Source organism: Purpureocillium lilacinum (genome assembly GCF_023168085.1).
Source record: "Purpureocillium lilacinum CBS 284.36 DNA, scaffold_1, whole genome shotgun sequence".
Classification (NCBI taxonomy): Eukaryota; Fungi; Ascomycota; class Sordariomycetes; order Hypocreales; family Ophiocordycipitaceae; genus Purpureocillium; species Purpureocillium lilacinum.
In genome coordinates this window covers 4,071,064-4,092,273 of record NW_027072111.1, presented here as the reverse complement: position 1 = coordinate 4,092,273, position 21,210 = coordinate 4,071,064, and the positions used below count along the sequence as shown (strand labels likewise).

The window sequence follows — 21,210 nt, the reverse complement described above, 5'->3', positions numbered from 1 at the left end:
GCCGGCTCCAAGGGATCGAGCCTGGTCTGTAGGTTCGAGAATGTCGTCGGAAAACGCGTGTGACGTCGGTTGCTGCGTGATTGTCGGTGAGATGGAGTTAAGCAAACGGCGTGGAGACGCGCCGATGGAGGGGTATTGTCGGGAGTTGGAGAAGATTTGGCGGGGCAGGACGCGCCTCAACCACTGCCAGTGCGGGACCTAGAGCCACGCAGCTTTACCAAGGGATGCACATACTGATCACTCAACTTTTGCTCATTTCTACGGCGTTGAGTCCTCTACAAATGGCCGGTATAAATGTTAATCCCGCTTAGCCCTTGACGTAGTAATCGCACATGTCGAGCTTCATCAGAAGCTGCGCAACCAGACTCTCCTCGCCCACGCCCAGCTGCCCAAACATCTTGCCGCCCGCCCTACCCTTCTCCGACAGGCCACGGCAGACAGTAATAAACACTTGCATCTTGTTCTTGAACTGCGCGTAGAGCCTCGCCGCCTCGGCCTCGCTGCCGACCTCCTGACCTCGTCCCAGCGCGTGAAGCCGGGACCATTTGGCATAGCGTAGTATCGTCGCAAATATGTCTTCCAAGAGAGTCAGCACCGGCTGCTGTCGCCTTTTCAAGAAAAGCGCAAACATGATGCCGTCAATGACTTGAGAGTGAAGCTCCCGTAGTTGGTCAGGGCTCTGAATCGTCGCCGGCCCCGCTTCGACGTCCTTGTCCAGGTCGGCGCGCACCTTATCTAGCCGCTCCTCGAACGCGCGCCACGGAATCGCAACGCCGGTGTCCAAAAAGTACGCGGCCACGCTGCTCACGAACCTCTGCGCCTCTCTGGCGAACCGGAATGACAAGGCCCCGGGATTCTCCCATGCGCTGGCCCGCGCGCTGACGTCCACGTGTAGCTGGTTGACAACGTGCAGCATCCGCAAGACTCTAAGGAGCAACTTGAAGATGCTGTCGTAATGCATGAGGTTGATCGGCGTGATGACCGACGTCAACTCCGGTGGCGTCTTGTACGACAGACGAAGAAAGTCGAGCGCCTCCAGCGAGTCTGGGTTGATGCATTTGTCAATCTCCTCGGGCGACAAGTCTCGCACGGCGAAGCTCAGGTCCCCCGGGAGGGTCGACGAGTCGGCAGACTGGGCGACCATGCCCTCGGACTTCGAGCCTTGTTGCTGTTCGTAACTCTCCGTTAAAACCCCCATGAGTGCAAGCCGCAGCTCAGAACTGGCTGGCGGCCAAGTGTCTCGACTTCCGAGCCGCAGACCCATGACTCCTCCCTGCATCGCGACGCCTGCCTGTCTCTCGGCAGACTCCAGATCGGGATCGAACAGTGCGTGCGATAAGCGGCTGCAAAACATGCCGTTTCCGAGAAGTTGAAAGTCCCTCTGAAGTCCGAGGTGACTGCGAATGTCGTGCGCGTCGAAGAGAAGTCGCAGCGTCTCTCTACTGACGATCTGAGCTTGGGCCGAGGCAATGCCGCCAAATGATAAGACTGGAAGCAGTGACCAGTGGGGAGTCGAGTCGGACTGTATAGAGGCGGGTTGATACTGCCCCGTGAGGCCCTCACGCACTATCCTGCTCAGCGGGTCTTCGTGCGTCACCTCTTCCATAGGTTGGCCCAGTTGCGCTATGGATGTCATGATTCGTTCTTCCATAGCACCCTGATCGAGTCCAAAATATTCCAGCGCCGTCGCATGCGCCCCATGCTCCTTGTTGGAGTGCACGTGAGGCACCGACCCGTGGCGGCTCTGTTCCAAGGCATCCCGTAGGCTGTCTCTGTAGCAAGCGACTCGACTTTCGAGATCCAGAATAGAGTCCCAGTTGTAGTGCCACTCAGCTTTGGGTGGCCGGATCAGCTCGGTTAACGACTCCTGGGCCAGCAGGTGCTTCGGATGGAGAGACTTGATAAATCTCAAGTTTCGCCCCGTTTCAAAAATTGTGTCGACGACATCCTTTGGCATAAAGTCCGGGATCTTGCTGCTGTCGAGGCGGAAGTCGATCTCTACTTCCTCACGACCGAAATCATCCACGTAGGCTTCGGCCTCAACCTTGACGAATCCCTTGGCGTCCCCGACATTGGCCTTCGTGAGGGGCATGCCGCCCTCTTGCCTCGTGCCTATCCACTCTTCGATCGTCTCGACCCAGGGCGCAGAGACTCGTTGCAATATCTCGCGAAATATGTACCGGATATAATTCTCGCCGTCATCGACGGAAGAAGCTGTGCGGTAGACGAGGGACAAGATCTCCTCGTCTGGACAGTTTGGGCGCAGCTTCGACGCCATCCTCCTTAGGTACTTGAGAATGGTCAGGACCTCCTTGATGGTCGCTTGAAGCTGTAGGAGCGAGCGGGGATTGCCGCCGTCCACGGCTACGCGCTGCTCGACAGCCTGCAGGACTTGGGTCATGCTACTGGCCAGGGCAACGCCACAGCGACTGGGAAGCGTGTCGTAGGCAGAGCGAGAAAACGATCTGAGCTGCAAGAACGTGGAGCCACACCAGTGCGCTTGACCTTCCAGCCCTTGGAGGACCTGCTGCGAGTAACCCGAAACCCGCAGTGCTGGTAGCGCCGGCTTGAAGGACCCCGTGCTATCGTTTTTGATGAAGAAGATGGAGTCCCGTCCGAGGGCCAAGGCGAGCAGAGACGAAAAGTACGGCTCGGCTGCGACGATGGGGACCCCCGAGTTCTCGAGCTGGAGAGGGTCGTCGGGCAGGGACAGCAGGGCATCGTAGGCGTTGGGTCCGGCCTCGCTGAGGAACATGGGTTCGTGCGGAGCGACCTCGCCGGCGTCAAAGGCGTCCCATGACCTGAAGCAAGCCTTCTTTGGCGGGATTTCGAATGCGTCCATCCATAGGTCATCCTCGGGTTCGACATGGCCCGGATCGTTGACGTTGTCGGCTGGCTCCGGTGAGGCTTCAGGAATCGGCGCCTGTGGCTCATCGCTGGTCAGCGGAGGCAGCCGAAAGAAACCATCGTCGTCTAGGATGATGTCTTTATTGTTGAGTGTGTGGTTGAACGACAACTCGCTGAATGATGCCTTGAGGCTCAAGCCGGGCGATGCATTGCCGCGTAGCTGGGACCACTCCTTGAGCGCATCGTAGCGGAAGAGTGGTGTGTGAGCTGCCTCGTGCGGCTCTAGCCGTTTGGACTTGGGCCAGAAGTCGGGAATGGCAAAGACGTCGGCTTCTCTGCTGTCGCCGACCATGGCTGCATCTTGCGTCAACCCTGTGGGTCGAGATGCTCGGAGCTGCGGTGATGTGATGTCGGAGTCGCAGTGTTGAGGCCCCACGACGCGCCAAGCGCGTTCAGTCATCGTTGTGCCTGTGGCTAGCTAGAAGGTGGTCTATCCCCTGTCATGCACGGGGACCTCACGGCAACGGCCAGAGGTACTTTAGCGGCGGCCACCCGGCACGCCCCACCTCGACTACAGTGGCCGGGTTCTGTTCCCACCACTCACCAGCTTGTCACGCAGGTGAGATCACACTCGACCTCCCCAACTGCAGCCTCGTTAAGCCCATTCTTTTTCCTTCCCTCCGCCACCACCTCAGCCTCGTCACGCGCACGACCCCTCCCAGCAATCGTCAGCGCTGCCATATCTAGAGCATCAAATACCAGTACCATCTACCGAAACCGCCGCCAATTGGCCCCTTCACGCATCATGCCGCCGAAGAAGCGGGCGCGTGGCGCAGCCGCTGCGACGCCCTCGGCCGCCCGCGACGACGACGCCATGGACGTCGACACACCCGAAGCCGGCGACGCGGCCACGACCGGCAGCTCCCTCCCGAACCTCAACGATCTCTGGACGGACGACCAGGTGGCATCGCTGTTCAAGGGCGTCATCCGCTGGAAGCCCGCCGGTACGCCCTCTTTGCCATCAACTGCCCACAACGACAGCCCTCGGGCCCGCTGACACGTACCTACGCAGGCATGCACAAGCACTTCCGCATGATCGCCATATCAGAACACCTCCGCAACCACGGCTTCGACGCCGACGTCTACCCGCACACGCGCATCCCCCACATCTGGCGCAAGCTGCGGACCTACTACAACCTCGACGTCATCGACGAGCGCGAGTCCTTTGACGACGAAGACTCGGACGATAGGTACCTCGACTTCGCCCTCCCGCGCGACACCTTCATGGAGACGATGCTACAGCGTGCCGTCGCGGACCCTAGTGAGGCGCCCACCTCCCCGCGGGAGCTCGAGCTCTCGCCCCCGCCCGAGGGGGGCGCCGCCGCCGCGCCCGTCACGAGGAAGCGCAAGCGGGCGAGCACCAACGCCGCCGCCGCCGCCCCTGCCAGCGCGACCAAGGCGCGCGGCCCGTCGGTGGAGGACACGGAGGACGGGACGGACGCGCCGTCGCCGGCGGCGAGGGCGACGAGGGGCTCCCGTGGCAGGACGAGGGCCGCGAGCCAGCAGGCCAAGGCGGCCGACAAGGAGAAGGACAAGGAGAAGGAAAAGGAAAAGGCGGAGACGACTGAGGAGGAGGAGGAGGAAGACGCCGAGGATGGCGACGAGAGCGAGTCCGGAGAGGACGAGGAGAGCAGCGAGGAGGAGGAAGAGGAGCAGGAGGGTAGCGGCACCCCGGCGTCGAGGGTTACCAGAGGTGCCACGCGCGGCCGCGGACGAGGTCGAGGCAGAGGCAGGGGGAGAGGAAGGGGCCGGTGATGGAGGCTCGCGGGCCCGTCATGCTGGGCGCCGCTGTTTGAGATACCCTGCGAGGCGTTGGATGCAAAATAAAAACAATGGTATTCACCTAGCGAACCAGAATTATTCATCAGCGACCTAATGGCCTCCATATGTCTTTACTCCTGCTGTGCCTCCCATTCGCTACGGTACTTCAACTGGTCCGCCCAGTCTCTCCTCAAGGGGTATATGCTCTCCACGTCCAGGTTGGACCTCTCGGGCCGGCCGGGGTCCTGCGTCCTGGGAATCTCCATGGGTGGCTTCTTCTGCAGCACCTCCCACATCTCCATCTCGGCCCGGGAGCTGGCGTGCTCGTCGAACCGGTCCGCCTGCTCCTCCTGCCGCCGCTCCGTCGCGATGCGCAGCTTGAGCGCCTGCCTCGTGCCCGCGACGTCGCGCAGGTCGGCTGCCGAGTACCACAGGATCTCGTTGGCTTCGCGGTCAATGTCCCGCTCCTCGACGTTCTCGTGCGACCCCTCCTCGTCCTCTTCTTCGTCTTCGAATTCAGACTCGTGGTTGTAGACAGGTCTTTCTGTAGTCGTGTCCGGGCCTTCGCCCATATCCAAGCCCTCGCCCAACTCGCGCTCAACCTCGTCGTACGACATGGGTTCGTCCTCGCCCTCGTCGTCTCGGCTAGGCGGCTCCTCGTAGACGTCCAGACGTAACCTCCGGGCGCTTTCTTGCCACAAATGCCTCGCGTTGGCTGGCATGCCGAGGGAGGCAATCGCCGCTTCGGCGTCCTTGCGTCGCACAAAACTCCTAGTCTTGGGGACGAGTTCGCGCTTTGCCCTGATTCTCGACATGCTGATGAAAAGAGTGGCTTGCACCAGCCTCCTGGTCACGGAAATGGCTAGAGAGTGGAAGTCGTCAAACGCCGTGGCCCACATGGAAGGAGGCACGTCGTCAATATGGTGCCAGTTGCTGTTTGGGATGGTCGAGTTCATGAAGAAGCGCTGCGAGAGCCTAAGCCACCGCGAGGTGTGAAAGAGCTGAGAGAATGGAGGCGACTGGTTGTCGCCACGGTCTAGGCTCAAGGCGACGTCCGGCGTGACGTCCCAATTCGGCCCCCATTTCTGCTCTTCACGCTGCGACTCCCTCTGTTCCTGTCTGAGGGATACGGCATCTGCCGCCTCTTCCTGCGCGTGGCAGCACTGCGGGCTGAGCTCGACGGCGGCAGGGTACTCGGCGGTTGCGAGGAATGACCGGCGGTCGAACTGTCTTCTCCTCTGGTGTGCATCCTGAAGGAAGTCGATGTAGTGCTGAACCTCGACGACGCTCTTGCTGTTAACATGAGCTGCGATTTGCGCAATGTTGTGCCGGCCACACCGCGACAGAGCCTCGAAGAACTGGCGCTTCTCTACTGTTGACCAGAGGGTGAGACCAATCTGGGTCGGCGGAAGGTCAACGTCGTCGTCCAGACATGCTCGATGAGCCGCATCGTCAATGTCTCTGTTGAGCAGCTCGAGATACTCGAGATTAATGGTGCCCTTTTGGCGCTTGAACGGACGGAATGCCGGATTGTCCTCCGCTGGACGCTTTAGAGAAGCACGCTGCCTGGCATCATGCCCCAGGGAGAGCGCGCCCCAGACCTCGTTGGGGTCGCCAATGTCGCTTTCCTCATCATCACTGGTGTGGTATTCGCTGGAAGTCTCGGGCCTAAAGTCGTCGTCCCCCGCCTTCACGTCTTCGTCTGGCTCGAAGGGCTCTTGAGCAGGGTCTTCTTTTTCGGTGGAGTAGTGGCCCTCGGAGTCTGGATCCATCGTCTGGGTGAAAGGTTGGCGGGGATGGAACAAGCCGATGCGAACATGGCTGCCGAGTTCAGGGCGTCCTGTACAGTGCTATTCAATGGACGAAGAGGCTCCTTTTTGCGTCACCAGATTTTCGCCTGAGCCTGCCGAAGTTGTGAGTGTGAAAATGAATGTCTGTGAAGTTGAGATACAGCGGTGAGGGCGCTAGAGGCGGCAGTCATTGCAGGGGACCAAGCCTCCGAGCGATTACATAATGCATCAAATTTACCTTTACCTCTGAGCAAGATGCGCCTTCACGACAACTTTAACAAGCCCGCCTGCTGAATGGATCTCGGTCTGCAGCTCGAGTTCATCGGCACATTATCATAATGTACGATGCTACGCACTGTTGCAAGATGCGTCTCCCGTGCGACGACCGGGACGAGCTCCAGGCTCGCTCCCTTGAGCTTCAGGGCCTGCGCCGCCACGCTCGCCCCCATCGCGGCCCTGAGCAACAAGCCCAAGCTCCGAGACTATCAGCAGGAGTGCATCAAATCCGTGCTCCTGTCTCTGAAGCGCGGGCATAAGCGCGTCGGCATCTCTCTGGCCACGGGAAGTGGCAAGACGGTGAGTTTGCGGCGCGTACATGGAGGGGACGCTTCAGGCTGACATCCGCCAGGTTATCTTCACTCAGCTCATCGACAAGATTCACCCTCGGGCAGGCGGCGGTGACCGCACGCTCATCTTGGCGCACCGCCGTGAGCTGGTCGAGCAGGCGGCGCGGCACTGCCAGCTCGCGTACCCGGACAAGACGATTGAGATTGAGATGGGGTCCCTGCACGCATCCGGCACGGCCGACATCACCATTGCCAGCGTGCAGAGCATCACCTCCAAGGAGCGCCTGGAAAAGTTCGACCCCGCAGCTTTCAAGCTTGTCCTCGTGGACGAGGCGCATCACATCGTCGCCCAGGGCTACCTCAAGACCCTCAGGCACTTTGGCCTCGAGCAGAAGCAGCGCGACTCCCCCACCCTCATCGGCGTGTCCGCCACGTTTTCCCGCTTCGACGGCGTCAAACTGGGCGCCGCCATCGACGAGATCGTGTACCACAAGGACTACGTCGATATGATTGCCGACAAGTGGCTCTCCGACGTCATCTTCACGACCGTCGAGTCGTCGGCGAACCTCTCCAAGGTCAAGAACGGCGCGTTCGGAGATTTCCAGACGGGCGAGCTCTCCAAGGTCGTCAACACGGATGAAGTCAACGACATCACCGTGCGAAGTTGGATGGCCAAGGCGCCCGACCGAAGGTCGACGCTCGTCTTCTGCGTCGACCTGGCTCACGTGTCTGGGCTCACCCACAAGTTTAGGGAGTACGGCTTCGACGCGAGGTTCGTGACGGGCGACACGCCCAAGGTGGAGCGGAGTGAGATCCTCGAGGCCTTCAAGAAGGGCAAGTTTCCGGTACTGGTCAACTGCGGTGTATTCACCGAGGGTACCGACATACCCAACATCGACTGCATAGTCCTCGCGCGGCCGACGAGGTCGCGGAATCTGCTGGTCCAGATGATCGGACGAGGCATGCGATTGCACCCGGGAAAGAAGAACTGCCACATCATCGACCTGGTGTCGAGCTTGGAGACTGGCATCGTGACGACACCGACTCTATTCGGCCTCGACCCGAACGAGCTGGTGGACCTGGCGTCCGTCGCCGATATGCGGAGGCTCAAGGACCACCGCTCGGCCGAGGAAGCCAGGCAACAAGACGCCTACTCTGGCGGGTCCAGCGCCGGCGCAAGCTCAGCAACCGCCGTCACATTCACCGACTACTCGTCCGTCCTAGACCTCATCGCCGATACCTCCGGCGAGCGACACATCCGGGCCATTAGCCAATACGCATGGGTGCAAGTCGGCCCCGAGCGATTCGTCCTCTCCGCCCCCAGCGGCTCCTACATACGAATCGAGCGCATCGCAGGCCAAGCCGCCGCCAACTCCGCGCCGACATACCGCGCGCTCGAGATCCGCGCCCTGCCACCCGGCGTCTCCAAGTCGCCCTTTGCTGCCCCGCGGGAGATACTCACCGCGGCGACCTTCAACGACGCGGTCCACGGCGCCGACAGCTACGCCGCCAACGCGTTCCCGCACACCTTTATACACCGATACCAGTCGTGGCGCAGCCTGCCGCCCACGCAAGGCCAGCTCGACTTTGTGAACCGCCTGCGCGGAAAGGGCAAGGCCCTGACTGCGGCGGACCTGACGAAGGGCAAGGCGGCCGACATGATCACCAAGCTCAAGCACGGTGCCCGTGGCCAGTTCGCGAAAATAGAGGCGGAGCAGCGACGACGGGAGAGGCAGACGACCACGGCAGAGGCGAGACAGGGCCGCGAGCAAGTGAGGGTCGGGCCGGTCATGGCGTGAACACCGCCTCCAGGCCATTGTATACTACTATTCATGACCGATTTGCGGGCTTTTATACCACGGATGCAGGGCGTTTGGGATACACGGGCAGCAAGAGCTGCATGCAGCATATTTACCACATGTATCATATCTAGTTTTGGGAAATACCTAGACGCACTTGATTTTCTTCAACATGGGTCGTGATCTCCTCTCCGTCCCGAAATACATGCAGGCCCTTCAGTTCGCACCCTGGCAATAGACAGCCAACCCGCCCTCAGCCGCCCACCCATCGCACACTTCAAGCAACCCACCGAGTCTGATGAGCGCCCCCGTAAACACGAGCACGTGCATCCAGTTGTGGCTCTGCCCGAGCAGGTCAAACGTCCCCGGGAACCAGCGCTCCGGCACCCTCGCCGCATACACAGCCGCGCCCGCAAAGTTGACGAGGGCGAGCCCGAGAAACGACCGCAGGCCCATGACGGCGCTCACCGCCGCGAGGCCGTCTTCGCCACCGCCGAAGCCGCGCCAGGCGTGCACCACGGGAGCGAACAGACTCGCGCCGAGGAAGCAGTACATGAGGAAGCGCGCGGTGCGGAAGCTCGGCGTGCGGAAACGCGGCTGCAGCGTGAAGACGGCGCAACCAGCGGCCGTGGCCGTCACCGCGGAGAAGTACAGGATGCGGAGTGATGCAGGCGCGCAGCGCAGGGCAAAGTGCGTGCCCGATACGCCGGTCCCCCACATGACGAGTACGATACCGAGGTGGTCGAGCTGGTTGCCGAAGCGGTGCAAGGGCGCGCTGTGGTCGGAGAGGGTGTGGAAGGCGGTGGAGAGGGCAAAGCACACGACGACGCAGAGGTAGTAGACAGAGACGGCAGCAACGTCTGGCATGTTGAGGGGCCGGTCCGAGGTCATAGCAGAGAAGTGAAAGTGCAGGAAGCGAAGGAGGCCTAGAAGAAACTGGAGAGCGCCGATGAGGTGCGACCATATGTTGGCTGTCGATTGTTAGAGGTCCCGTGCTGGAAAAGTGCCAGGACTCGAACTTTGCACTTGCCTGTCTCATTGTGTATTTGAAGAATGCTCTTGACTGACTTCTTATAAGAGAATGAGGCAGGCCTGCGTTGTCAGTTGACGAGTTCTGGCTCATGGGATCCATGGCTAGCTCACCGGTAGCCCGTCAAGATATACTCGTTGTCCCTATCGCCGTCAGCATGTGGACTTTGGCAACGCTGTTCTAAGTGTTGCTCACTTTTGCCATGGCACTATGGACTGTCAGTGAATGATATCTAGAGGGAGCATGTGGCATCTGGTCCGCACTTACAAATGTCTTTCCAGGCTAGCAGCCCGACCTTTTTGCCATTGTCCCCCATATCCAGAATGACGATGCTGGGACCACGGTAGTGTGGGACAATCGGAGGAACAGCGCAAAGTGCTTCGTACCCGGTTGCGAAACTGAGAAAAGGGAAAACAAGGCGTGCCCGGTCGCAGATGAAGTCGCGAGGAGGGGAGGGGAGGGAGAAGGCAACCTGACACATGCGCCTCGTGCCGTCCCAACTTCCAGGCGCCCCGCCTGGCAAGGGGCCACGAGGAGACCGGGGAGTCGGGGACTGATCGCCCAGCGCGGGTCAGCGGCGGGGGAGGAACCTGACTTACCCCAGCACCACCAAAAGAAGGTAACGACCGGCGCTTTGCACAGAGGCATGCTGGAGAAATGACTGATGCGGGACAGGACAGGGGGTCAGCTCGGCAGCCCTGGCTGTTTCGCGCGATGCGGCCCGCGGGCGCTTATTTCATGGGCCGGTGGACGCTGATTAGCTGGCCGCCTCGACGCCTCGACTTGCCCCCCGTCTCGTGCAACCGCAGCGCTGCTGCAGACTACTCCAGCCGTGTCGTGTCGGGGTGCGACGACCAACACTCGAAAAGGCGGCCGGCTCGAGGCCGGGAGGATTGCAACGAGAGAGCGTTCGCATCCTGGCGGCTGCTGTGACGGGGGCATGACCCCCCTGGCGCAGACGGGCGGGGAAGCAGCAGCGGCCGTTGGGGAGGAAGGTGCCTTCCACGGGCTATTATGTATGAAAGGCAGGAAGACCCAGCCCTTCTCGTCAAGTGGCAGGAACCATGTCCCGGGTGCCCAACTCCCCTTCCCAACTCTGATCTCTTGCCTCGATGCATTTGATTCTACGCGGCTGACCTTGTGTCTCGCTCCATATCGCTCTCTCCGCCGCCTCACAGAACCACCATTCGTCTCGCAGGTGCTAGGTGCGATGCTCACGTCGAGGCACAGCAGCATCCCCGCCAACACTATACACAACCTCCTCTCCGGACGTGCCCAAGTCGATGCGCCCAGCGGCCCCTCCAACGACAGCAGCAGCACTGCCTCATATGTCGGCTACGTCTCCGACCCAAATGGCCGCGGGACCACGTCTCTGGTCTTGTCCTGCCTCCTCACTCTCGTCTTATGCGTCTGGTCTGCGCTGCACCTGAACGTACCGGCCCGACACCGCAGCGTGATTCAGGTTCTCTGGCTCAACGTCCGTTGGATCTTCGCTGGAATCTACGCCCCCGAGCTCGTAGTCTTCGTTGCTTGGCGCCAATGGTGCTCTGCGCGCCTATTGCAGCAGCACATCTTGCGCCTCCACGCTGATGCCAAAGAGCGTGGCGATGATTCGTTCTCGGAGACGAATCACGACGAGCCGCCGCTATGGACAATGGCTCACAGCTTCTTTGCCTGTGCGGGAGGCTTCGCCATCGAGCTCGACAGCATGCGTGGAAGCGTCCTCGGCCAATCGCACCTGCCCGAGGAAGGCACCGGTGAGAAAGCAGAATGTCCGCGACTTACCCTCACGGCCAGGGGCGTGATGCTCCTTGCCAGTAGCGGCTTCGTTCCTCGCGTGACAAAGGCCGAGATTGAAGACAAGTCCAAGGCAAATGACCTTGCCAAGGCCACCGTCATCATACAAGCCACCTGGATGCTTGTCCAGGTCATCGGCCGCCTCGCCGCCCACCTGCCCGTCACGCTCCTCGAGGTCAATACCGTTGCCCATGTGTAAGTTACAAAAACCCCTCCCAGCCTTGTTCAGTTGTCGTATCTCTGACTACTACTGCAACATTGCGTTTCAGCCTATGTGCCTTCGCCATGTACATCTTCTGGTGGGACAAGCCCCTGTTGCCAAACGAGCCCATCGTCCTGCGAGACGAGTCCCTTGCCCCCCTCGTTGCCTTCATGTATGCCAGCAGCGAGGTGAGTGGTCGGGTCAGGCGCGAGCACGTTAAGTCTCAGACTTTTGTAAAGACTCTGTTTGCCAATCTCAATCTTTATTCGACGACGCCCGAACTGGAGAATCTTTGCCTCATCCGGACCTGTGAAGAGAGCGAAAGTGGAGAGACAGCGGACGGCGATGCAGAGGGAACCGTCAAACCCCTAAACCTCTCATCCGTCACGCAGTTTCCAGGCATGGTTCAGCGGGCACCGTCAACTTGCCTGCGCCAGCTCGAAAGGAAACGTCAGAAGGAGCACGGTACGGCATTTTTCGAGCGCCGGCCGCGAGTTATCCCACACCAGGAGCAGGCTGCCGAGGCGCCTTCCTCGTCAGACATGGCTCGATGGACCCTCATTCAACAAGCCCTTCAGAAATCACCGGACCTGCTCCTTCGCGACCGCATCCTCCTCTCCCACTCTGCCGCCACACATGCTTCTTGCTTGCACCTGCGCCCTGAACAACTCGTCGCCACGCACATCCCCAACTGGCCCTCAAACGACCTCCTCCGTTCCGTCAACGGCCTCGTCGTCGGTATGATTCTCTGGCTTGCCAATCTGTGCTATGGCGGCTTCCACGCGGCAGCCTGGAACGATCACTTCCCGTCCGTCGCGGAGAAGTGGCTGTGGCGAGCCTCCGCCTCCTACATTGGCTTCTGCGGCGGCTTCTGGGTCATCCTCAACTCGGCCGTGGCCCGCTGGCCGGCCCTCAACGCCTTCTGGGAGAAGTGGATGGACGGCGAAAAGTCGTTGGCTCAGAGCATCGGCCTCGGAGCCGTCGTCTTCACGTGCGGGTTTAGCCTCATGCTGGCTCGCATGTACGTCGTTTTAGAAGCCTTCATCAGCATTCGTGAGCTGCCTGTCGCGGCATACGATACCCCGGAGTGGACAGACCTCTTTCCTCACTTGTAATTCACTGTAGCTGCGTAGGATATTCGTCACAAAACGGAAGGCGTTCACAGGATCGGGCACAACTTAGCATTTGACATCGTTCACGAAGTCCACGATGATACGAGGAAGAAAACTGGCAGGGACCGCCGGAGCAGATGAAACAGATGGTTCATGGCTGTCTAGCTCATATATTTGTGCTTTCGCTGCGTCTTGCGTAGACCCCTGTGCGCACAAAGTTCCGTTCCCTGGGGTTTCGACATGTACAGAGACACGCCGTATCCGCAGCCCGTCATGCTCCCACAACATAAACTTTTCCCCTGCTTAGGCGCCCACGCGCCGGCTCTTCGCACAAATCCCGCGCCAACTCTCCACCAGATCATTCTCGCTCCGTACTCTCGGGGTATTTTTGGTTTTCTTCGACTCTCAGTCGCGCACATGGGTATAAAGAGTGGACGTCAATCATCAAGAGCGACACCACCCGTCAAGTAACCAAATCAATCAAATCTCATAAACATTCGCGGCGTGACGGAGCACGAACAACCCGTGCAAACGGCGTGGGTAACAAGCAGCAAATGCAAGCAGAAACAATCAGGCCCGACCGATGCGACGTCGTGTGGCATCGGGCGTTCCAGGGTATACGTTTGCGCCAGGGTATATCCAGCAGGGGTATTCGCTCGAAGACGCATTCTAAGTCGGGAATCTAACGGAAAGGCCCAACCGGGCCGGGGTATCCTGAATTCATGGAATGGGAAGTAGAAGGGCGGCCGCTGTCTCCGGACGCGCGAGGGCCGTGTCGCGGCGTCACGTCGCCGGGTAGCGGAATGGCAAGCTTGTTGTCAATGTGCTTGCTGATCGGGCGCGGGGCCCAGGGGTGGTCGTCGTCTGGAAGGTTCACGCCGCTGTCGTTCCAGGGGTTGCGATCGGCGTTGAAGCTGCGGGTCGACTCAATGGAGATGAGCGACGACTTGGAGACGTTGCTCGAGCCCTTGAAGAAGTTGCCGTTGGTCGACTGCGAGCTGTTCTTTCTGCGGTCCAAAAAGGACGAGATGGACGTCATGCTGCCAGGCTTGCGGAGGCGGTCAAGGATGCTGCTCCGCTCGCGGGCGACTCCAGCCTCGAAGGCGGCCTTGACGGGGGAGTCGGCAGCGACCGTGTTGGGTGCGTGCTGAAGAAGCTTCGAGTCAAAGTACTGGAGGGAGTCTTCGAACGAGTCGGACTTGGGCCGGGGAATGGATCCCTTGACGATGGCGGCATCGACGCCAGCAGCTGCGAGCTGTGCCTCGAGGAAGTCGATGGCATCCCGAAGTCCACCAGCGTTGTTGCGGGTAAAGCCCCAGACGAGCGTGACAGTCGGCTTGCCCTCCTCGGTGAGCTCGTCAGGGTTCTGGTGAACCGTGACCTCGACTTCATACTGCGTCTTCAGCTTGGTCACCAGGTCTGAAGCAAAGTCCGGCGATTCAAGAAACTTGACAAGCTCAGCAGTGCGAGCAACGACGAGCTCGTGCTTGTCTGGCACCATGCCAAGGAACTCATCCACGCAGTGTGGCACCTGCCACTGGGGACCGGTGACGGTGACCTCGTCGCTTGCCTCCTCGGTGCTGGGGAAGTTGATCTTGCAATTGTACTTTTGCTCCAACTCGTCGATCTCGGGCAGGCGGGCAATGAGCTCTCGGTGGTACAAGCGATCAACGCTAGCAACCTGGGTGGTGTACTCCGAGTCCTGAACAGCCGCGTAAGCATACAGCGTCAATGAAGCGAGTCAGTGCGGGGAACTCACGGCTCGGTCCACCATCTCAAGGATTTCGTTCTTGACCGCATCCAAATTCTGCGCGTTGCGAGCGGGCGTGCGGCAAATCACATTGTCGACCTTGATATCGTCATCCTCACGACTAATTCCACCTCTATCCATTGCGTTGGAGAACTTGACGAAGACGGAGTGCTTCTTCATGATTCGCTGGATATGCTGGCCACCAATGCCGATGATTCGCTTGTGGTACTGGTCCGGGACGTGGAAGGAGATGGAGGCAGGCATCTCTTGCTCAACAAGAGTGAGGCCCTGCTTCATGGACTCGTAGCTGGCCGCCATGACGTCAATGTTGAAGTTGTACTCGTTGAAACCGTCAAAAATGATCTGCACGTTGCCTGCCGACTGTCAGTCTCTCGAGCAACCTGGAGTGCGAGCTTGCAACATACTCTGACCCATGATCTTGTTGATCTTGCCGTTCTTCTTGCCGCTAACAAACTCTTTGTGCTCGTTGGCCAGCTCAATCTTGACACGAATCTGGTACGGAGCTTGAGTCACGAAACGAAGCTCGGAGATGACGTTCAGAGCGGATTTGACAGCGTCATCGGAGCCGGTGACGGTGAAGTTCATCTTGTCAAAGGATAAGTCGGCGTCGGAGTTGGCGCAGATCTCGCCCAGCATCGCCTTGATATCCACGGGGCCAAGAAGCTGCCTTTGGTCAGAATGCTGGGTGTACCAACCGGCACCGTAAAATTGACCAGCCTTTGAACAGTTAGCCATATGTCGGATCGTGCAGGTTCGTGCGCGTTGCCTACCAAGGACATGAGCTCCCGCACGGTTCGCTCAACCGGAAGGCCCTCGCTGCCTTGAACTCGAACCATGGTGCGTTGACACGCCAGCGGGGGGAACATGATGTAAGTTCCGTTGGCCTCGAGAATCTTTCGAACCTTGTCGAGGCGGGTGAGCAAGATGCTGTCAATCTTGGCAGCCGGAATCGTGACATCCTTGACGTAGAGCCGGATTCGCGAGACGGTCTCGTGCAGCTTCTGCTTGGCCAACTCGATGGCCTGCGGGGAATCGCCGGTGATGAAAATATCGGAGGGATCACGGCGGTTCGCGTTCGGAGGGCAGTAGCGGTACATTTGCGAGAACAGAGGAGGGAAGTATATGGCAGTTCCGGTTGAGGACTCAATGAGCTTGATGTTCTTTCGATGCCGACCGCAGACAAGTTGGTGGAGGTACAGCTCCACCTTGGTGACGTCGACGACACGGCCGAGCTATTTGGGTCAGTACACGGGGTCTTTATGATCGGACGCAAATCCGAACGTACCAGAGTGTCAATATGTATCAGAACCCTGGCCTTGGCGTGCTCGGATGAGAGAATGTCGCCGTAGATGGCGACTCTCCACCGCTGGTCTATCCGCATCTCCGAGTCGCCAGTCATGCCGTCCACCATGGGGGTCAGCTTGGGGCCAAGCAAGAAGATGTCGACGCCGCAAAAGCTTGAGATATAGTCCAGCATTTCCACCACCGGGGTCTTGAGAACGCCCGCGTTGAGGTCACAAACCAGGCTGCCGTCAATATCGATTATGGTGCAACGCTGCGAGTGGGGTCAGCATCCTGCAGCAGCAGTAGACCGTAAGCGCCCGCCGGAAAATCAAACATACCATTGAGATTGGTATCTCGTTGAGAATGGTTTCCCTACTCTTGTTCACCAGCTCCGGGGAGCCGGACAGGCAGACGGTGGTGACCTGCTGGCCCCTGCCATTCTTGGGCGGTGTCGACAGAACGTGGGCCTCGATCGGTAGCGGCCCGACAGAGAGGTCGCTGCAGAGCTTGCGGAGATGGGCCAGGTTCTGTACGTGGACGGGCAGCTCGTGCACCTGGACGTCATCGGGAGCGTCCTCGGGGTGAGTCCACCGGAGAACAGCATCGGTCGTGGCATGGACAATGTCCTCGGTGTTGGGGCCGGCGAGGTCGGAAGCGAAGGGAACGTTGAACGAGTAGTGGATCGTGGCATCGGCGGCCTGCGGCGAGCTTATGGGGCCGCCGGGCTGGGCAGCGTTCTTGGGATGGGCGTTGAGGGCGTTCATGGGCATGTTGGGACGACCCATTCCGAAGTTGGGGCTCATCCTCTCGGACCAGTGACGCATGTTGGCCAGCTTATTCATGGTGAGCGAGCGGAGGTCGGGCTGGTCGGGCAGGGGGGCGCCAAGGCGAGGGCGGCGGATGGGCGACGGCTTTCGTGGGTATCCGGGGAATGAGAGCCGTCAAAACGAAGCGAAAGAAGTGAAGCGTGAAGCGTCGAGCGGCCGAAGAAGACAAGGGCAGAGTGTGACGACGGGGGTGGGTATCTCAGAGGAGGTCGGTCGGGAAGAAACAAAAAAAGCCGGGGGGAAGGGGAGGGGGAAAAGAGAAAAGGAAAAAGGAATTGGCGAGGTGGCCCTTTCCAGGATTCTCTTTTCGACGTGGGTTCGGGGGGGGGAGGATGGTTTGGTGGTGGTGGTGACGAGGAAGAGTGAAGGAGTGGAAGAGGAGGAATGGGACGAGAGAAGGCACCTCAGCCCGGCCCGGCCAGTCACGTCTCTGGTGGTGCTTGACTGGGCTGGCGGAGCGTGTGGGAAGAGACCTACAGACACAGTGACGGGAGAGAGGCAGCGCGCGAGCGTGAGAGCGGGTGGGGATCGAGGCGGAGTGGAAGGCCCCGGACAGCCAGTAGCAGGCGGGCCATGGACACCTCCGGGGGGGGGGCCAGACGCCCCCGAAAGCACACCTCAGGGAGCGCTGGCACCGGCGCCAGCGCCAGCAGGTGGAAGGTACCACCAAGTACCTTCACTTGGACGGCCCCAAGACGTCCGTTGAGCAGCCACCCTCCACCCCATCCGCCCACCAAAGAAGCTACCAGGCATCACGGACAGTCTGCACCTCTGGTCCGCGCTCGCAGCAGTCCAGCGCAGGTGGAAGCGAGCCGAGTCGAGCCCAGCCGAGTCCGGCTTGCCAGCGCAGGCGAGTGCGTGCATGGAAGTGGATGGACGAGAGACGATGGGCCTGGCGGATGGGGTTTCCATGCCTGGGCGGAGAGTGGGACGAGGGAGCGGGCAGCCATTGGGCAGAGCAGCCGTGGGAGGGGCGGTTTCGAGCCCTCGACGGGCCCGCTGCAGCTAGGCAGGTGGGCGCTGATGATCGGGGGGCCAGCACAGCAAACAGGGCAGGACAGGGCACCGACTGAGGCCGTCCCGGCGGCGGCGGCGGGCGGCAAGGTTGGAACCTAGCAGGTACCACCGCAAGTCAATTCCAACGGCCGCACGCCACCAGGCAGGGCAGGGCAGGGCATGGGCAGGCAGGGCCGCGGACGGGCAACCTTGCTGAGGCACCACCTCAAGCGTCAGCAGCAGCAGCGACTGCAACACCAACAGCGGCACCAGCAACCTGGAACAGCACCAGTCAACACCCAGCGTCACGACCCGACAACGCCTTATCTCGTCAACGCCCGGAACGAGATGCAGGGCGCAGACGCGCGTGGATGGGGATGAGACCCCGAGTCGACGCCCCTACTACCTGCGTATCAGCGACTGGAATCGTCTGCCAGCTGGGCCGGACCTGGACCTGGTCCTTTCCATCCGGTGGGGCGCTTGGCGATTGCTGGCGTGGGCTGGAGAGCTCCGCGTGTCTTTCGTGGGTACGACTGCGACTCGTCCATTCGAGGTAACCTGGGCTGGCTGGGACTCGAGCTCGAAAGGCGGCCCCCGAAGCTTGACGAGCCAAGGCAGTGGGCGGTCCTCCGTCCTCGATGGCGTCCTTGTCATGGGCTGGCAACACCACCCAGCAACACTGTCCCGCAGACGGCATGGTGAGGAGGGGCGGGTACGGCAAGGTACCTCGTCTGCAGGGCTCAGTGCCACCGACGGTGGTGCTTCTTCCCACCTCGTTCCAGCCCGCTGAGTGGCAGATGCCGGCTGGGGCGGGCGGTTCTCGTGCGCGGTGAGGTGGGCATGGTGGGCATGGTGGGGTGCTGGGTTGCGCTCTTGGCCAGGCACGGCACGCTGACCACCAGCAGGGACGCACTCCTCCAGCTCGCATCTCCCCCTCTGCGCGCCTCTTCACACTTTGCCGACTTGGATATCCCTGCCGGCAGCCACGGGTGCTCGTGGGCCTCGATAGCGACCTAGTTCCCTGCCAGCCGTGCCAGATCTTACCGCCATCTGTCCTGTACAACAGCCACGCCAACCCCGAGAGCAACGATGCCGTTGCCGCGGCGTCTCGCGTTCCAGCAGCTCTACTGCCCGCGATAGTACTGTAGGAGAGTGCAGCAGCGTGTATTACGGTGGAACTACGAGGGCAAAGCCACGGCCAGGTGCGTCTACATCGCGGGAGGCCGTCCACAGTGGGCACACAGCGGGACTCCGTCTCGGCGCAAGCCGTGGGGACGTGGAAGCATGGGGAGACTCTCACGCCCAGGATGCCAGCCCACCTGTCCACCTCGTACGAAGACAAAGGTACTCGGGCGCCAGCCAGCCGCGACACACACGACCAGGCGCGGATGGGAGGGAGCAGCCCGGTCGAGGCGCCCAAGTCGTGTCTTGAACTCTGACGGGAGGACCTGGCCTTGGTCGTAGCTTTTGGGCGCCACACACGTCGACAACGACAAGTCGACGACGACAACACGGACGACGGCGGCCACGACCAGTCACTGCTCTTGTACTGATATGCTGCCTGGGCTCCAATGGTCCGCCGTTCTGCAGTCTCCAACCCCCCCAAGCTGCCCTTCCGGCACTCGGATCGGATCCCCGGCCGGGTGACGGGCGAGCGAGGCCACCGTGTCCCGCAGCTGCAGTCTGTCTTGTCTGTCTTTGTCGGTGCCCGAGGTGACCCCGTTGGCCCTGCTCGCGGCTGACTTGATATCGCGGCTCGACACCTGTGCTGGACGCATGCACTCGTATGCAGCACTCGCGTGGACACAGCCATGGTCCCTCCGGCACTCGACAGGAGCAAGGACATGGACATGGACATCGTCACCGCAGCGCTCCATGTCTCCATCTTTTGGCGCTCCATGTGCCAGCCAGCCCAGGAGCACTGACCACCCACCCGCAGGGGACCAGGGGGGTCGACTTGGTGGAGACGGCCGAGTCCCCAGGCAGGGAATGAATGAATGAATGCAGTCACCTCTCTCTCGCCCGACCGCAGACCGGACTTGCAGCTCACTGCCCTTCTATCCCTCGTATTGCATTTGTCGCCGTTGCTATTTTCAGGCAAGACACGGGCAGCGTCTGCTCAGACGGAGGCGAGGCATGGTCCTACCTCGCGGCTAAAACCCTCGCGGCTCCGCCCCCCTGAGTCTCCGTCCGTCCCGCCATCAACTTGTTTGGTTCACGCCGTGGATGGACAGGCACCCGGCACTCCGAACGATGCTCGGTTGACAGCAGCGCGATCTGACTGGCCCGATCCGAGGCCATGACTGCTAGCAGTGCTAGCCCCGAATCCACGTACACGTAACGCGCTCGGCGACGGCACGAGCAACAAGCTCCAGCCGGCTCCGTCAGCCGAGCTGGGGGTGCGTGCCTCCAGCAGAGAGCACGAGCACCAGGTTTGAGGTCCAAGGTCCATGATTCAAGGTTCAAGATGCAACAGAGGCCCCCGTCCCTCAGCTCTGCCCTGCAGCTGCAGCTGCGGCACAAGCAAGGACGGACATGCGCACTCCAGCGGCACGTGAAACGCCCGCGAGCCAGCGGGGACCGTCTGTGGCCCTCCTTGCCTCGTGACGAAGCCGGTCTCCATGGCTTCGTCTCTCGACGAACCGCGTCGCCGCCGGCCGATTGGCGCTGACAGATGTTGCACAGATGGACGAGTCGCGCAGGCAGACTCAGTCCAGCACAACGACTACGGCATCAACAACGCCGACGCCGAGAGAGACGCCTCGAAAAGGGTGACGGAGGACCTGCCACGAACTCGTCGACCCCACTCACACAGATGGAGAAGAGCACAGCCCACCTTGGTTCGCACCTCGCTTTCCGCTTCCCGTCAACCTGGGCATGATGCGCAGCGTGCAGCCACTTGTACCAAAATGCCCCAGAAGATGCTCCCCACTGACGTCTTGCTGTTCCTGCCGTGCCGGCCGACGTCAATCCGACGACGCGACGACCACCGGAAGTAGGCGAAAGGTGAGTATTCGTAATAGCTGTCAGTCATGGAGCTGGCCATTGGGGGTGTCATAGGCCAGAGGCATGCCATTACTGTTGCCTTCACCTCATCCGCTCGTCACTCTTCCTCGGTCGTGCCTGTTTGTATCTCCACGTACTTGTTGAGAGTATTGAACCGGCACCGCGCCCCGTCGCCGGACAAAACTCCATGGCCTTTGTTACCCCCAAAACACGCCACTTGTTCTCCTGCGGTGCCGTTCCATCCATTCACCCATCCATCCACCATCCACCCAACCAGACCCAACCCTCCACCACCGTCCGTCACACCTCCGTCCGTCCAATCGATAGCTCCAAGCCCCCGGATCCTCGCTAGCTGGGAGACG

At 60.7% G+C, this 21,210-nt stretch overlaps 7 protein-coding genes across 7 annotated transcripts; 3 read left to right on the top strand and 4 right to left on the bottom strand.

Annotated features, from left to right (window-relative positions):
• Window positions 1–307: 307 nt before the first annotated feature.
• PLICBS_000940 (uncharacterized protein) lies at window positions 308–3,199 on the bottom strand (the record flags this gene model as incomplete). The annotated part of the gene is made up of 1 exon (XM_018318001.2): window positions 308–3,199. One exon carries the CDS (start codon window positions 3,197–3,199, stop codon window positions 308–310), a length of 2,892 nt encoding a protein of 963 aa, XP_018183526.2.
• A 453-nt stretch (window positions 3,200–3,652) lies between these two features.
• PLICBS_000939 (uncharacterized protein) lies at window positions 3,653–4,662 on the top strand (the record flags this gene model as incomplete). Its single annotated transcript, XM_018318002.2, has 2 exons — window positions 3,653–3,851; window positions 3,920–4,662. The coding sequence occupies 2 exons, from the start codon at window positions 3,653–3,655 to the stop codon at window positions 4,660–4,662; spliced, it is 942 nt and encodes a 313-aa protein (XP_018183527.2).
• Window positions 4,663–4,799: 137 nt separating this feature from the next.
• Window positions 4,800–6,440, bottom strand: PLICBS_000938 (uncharacterized protein; the record flags this gene model as incomplete). Its single annotated transcript, XM_018318003.2, has 1 exon — window positions 4,800–6,440. One exon carries the CDS (start codon window positions 6,438–6,440, stop codon window positions 4,800–4,802), a length of 1,641 nt encoding a protein of 546 aa, XP_018183528.2.
• A 383-nt stretch (window positions 6,441–6,823) lies between these two features.
• On the top strand, window positions 6,824–8,823 carry PLICBS_000937 (uncharacterized protein; the record flags this gene model as incomplete). Its single annotated transcript, XM_065599686.1, has 3 exons — window positions 6,824–6,834; window positions 6,881–7,034; window positions 7,087–8,823. The coding sequence occupies 3 exons, from the start codon at window positions 6,824–6,826 to the stop codon at window positions 8,821–8,823; spliced, it is 1,902 nt and encodes a 633-aa protein (XP_065455758.1).
• Window positions 8,824–9,039: 216 nt separating this feature from the next.
• PLICBS_000936 (uncharacterized protein) lies at window positions 9,040–9,955 on the bottom strand (the record flags this gene model as incomplete). The annotated part of the gene is made up of 2 exons (XM_065599685.1): window positions 9,040–9,794; window positions 9,892–9,955. 2 exons carry the CDS (start codon window positions 9,953–9,955, stop codon window positions 9,040–9,042), a joined length of 819 nt encoding a protein of 272 aa, XP_065455757.1.
• A 1,108-nt stretch (window positions 9,956–11,063) lies between these two features.
• On the top strand, window positions 11,064–12,967 carry PLICBS_000935 (uncharacterized protein; the record flags this gene model as incomplete). Its single annotated transcript, XM_065599684.1, has 2 exons — window positions 11,064–11,845; window positions 11,920–12,967. The coding sequence occupies 2 exons, from the start codon at window positions 11,064–11,066 to the stop codon at window positions 12,965–12,967; spliced, it is 1,830 nt and encodes a 609-aa protein (XP_065455756.1).
• A 679-nt stretch (window positions 12,968–13,646) lies between these two features.
• PLICBS_000934 (uncharacterized protein) lies at window positions 13,647–16,861 on the bottom strand (the record flags this gene model as incomplete). The annotated part of the gene is made up of 6 exons (XM_018318007.2): window positions 13,647–14,666; window positions 14,724–15,088; window positions 15,140–15,452; window positions 15,506–15,967; window positions 16,021–16,290; window positions 16,358–16,861. 6 exons carry the CDS (start codon window positions 16,859–16,861, stop codon window positions 13,647–13,649), a joined length of 2,934 nt encoding a protein of 977 aa, XP_018183532.1.
• Window positions 16,862–21,210: the final 4,349 nt, after the last annotated feature.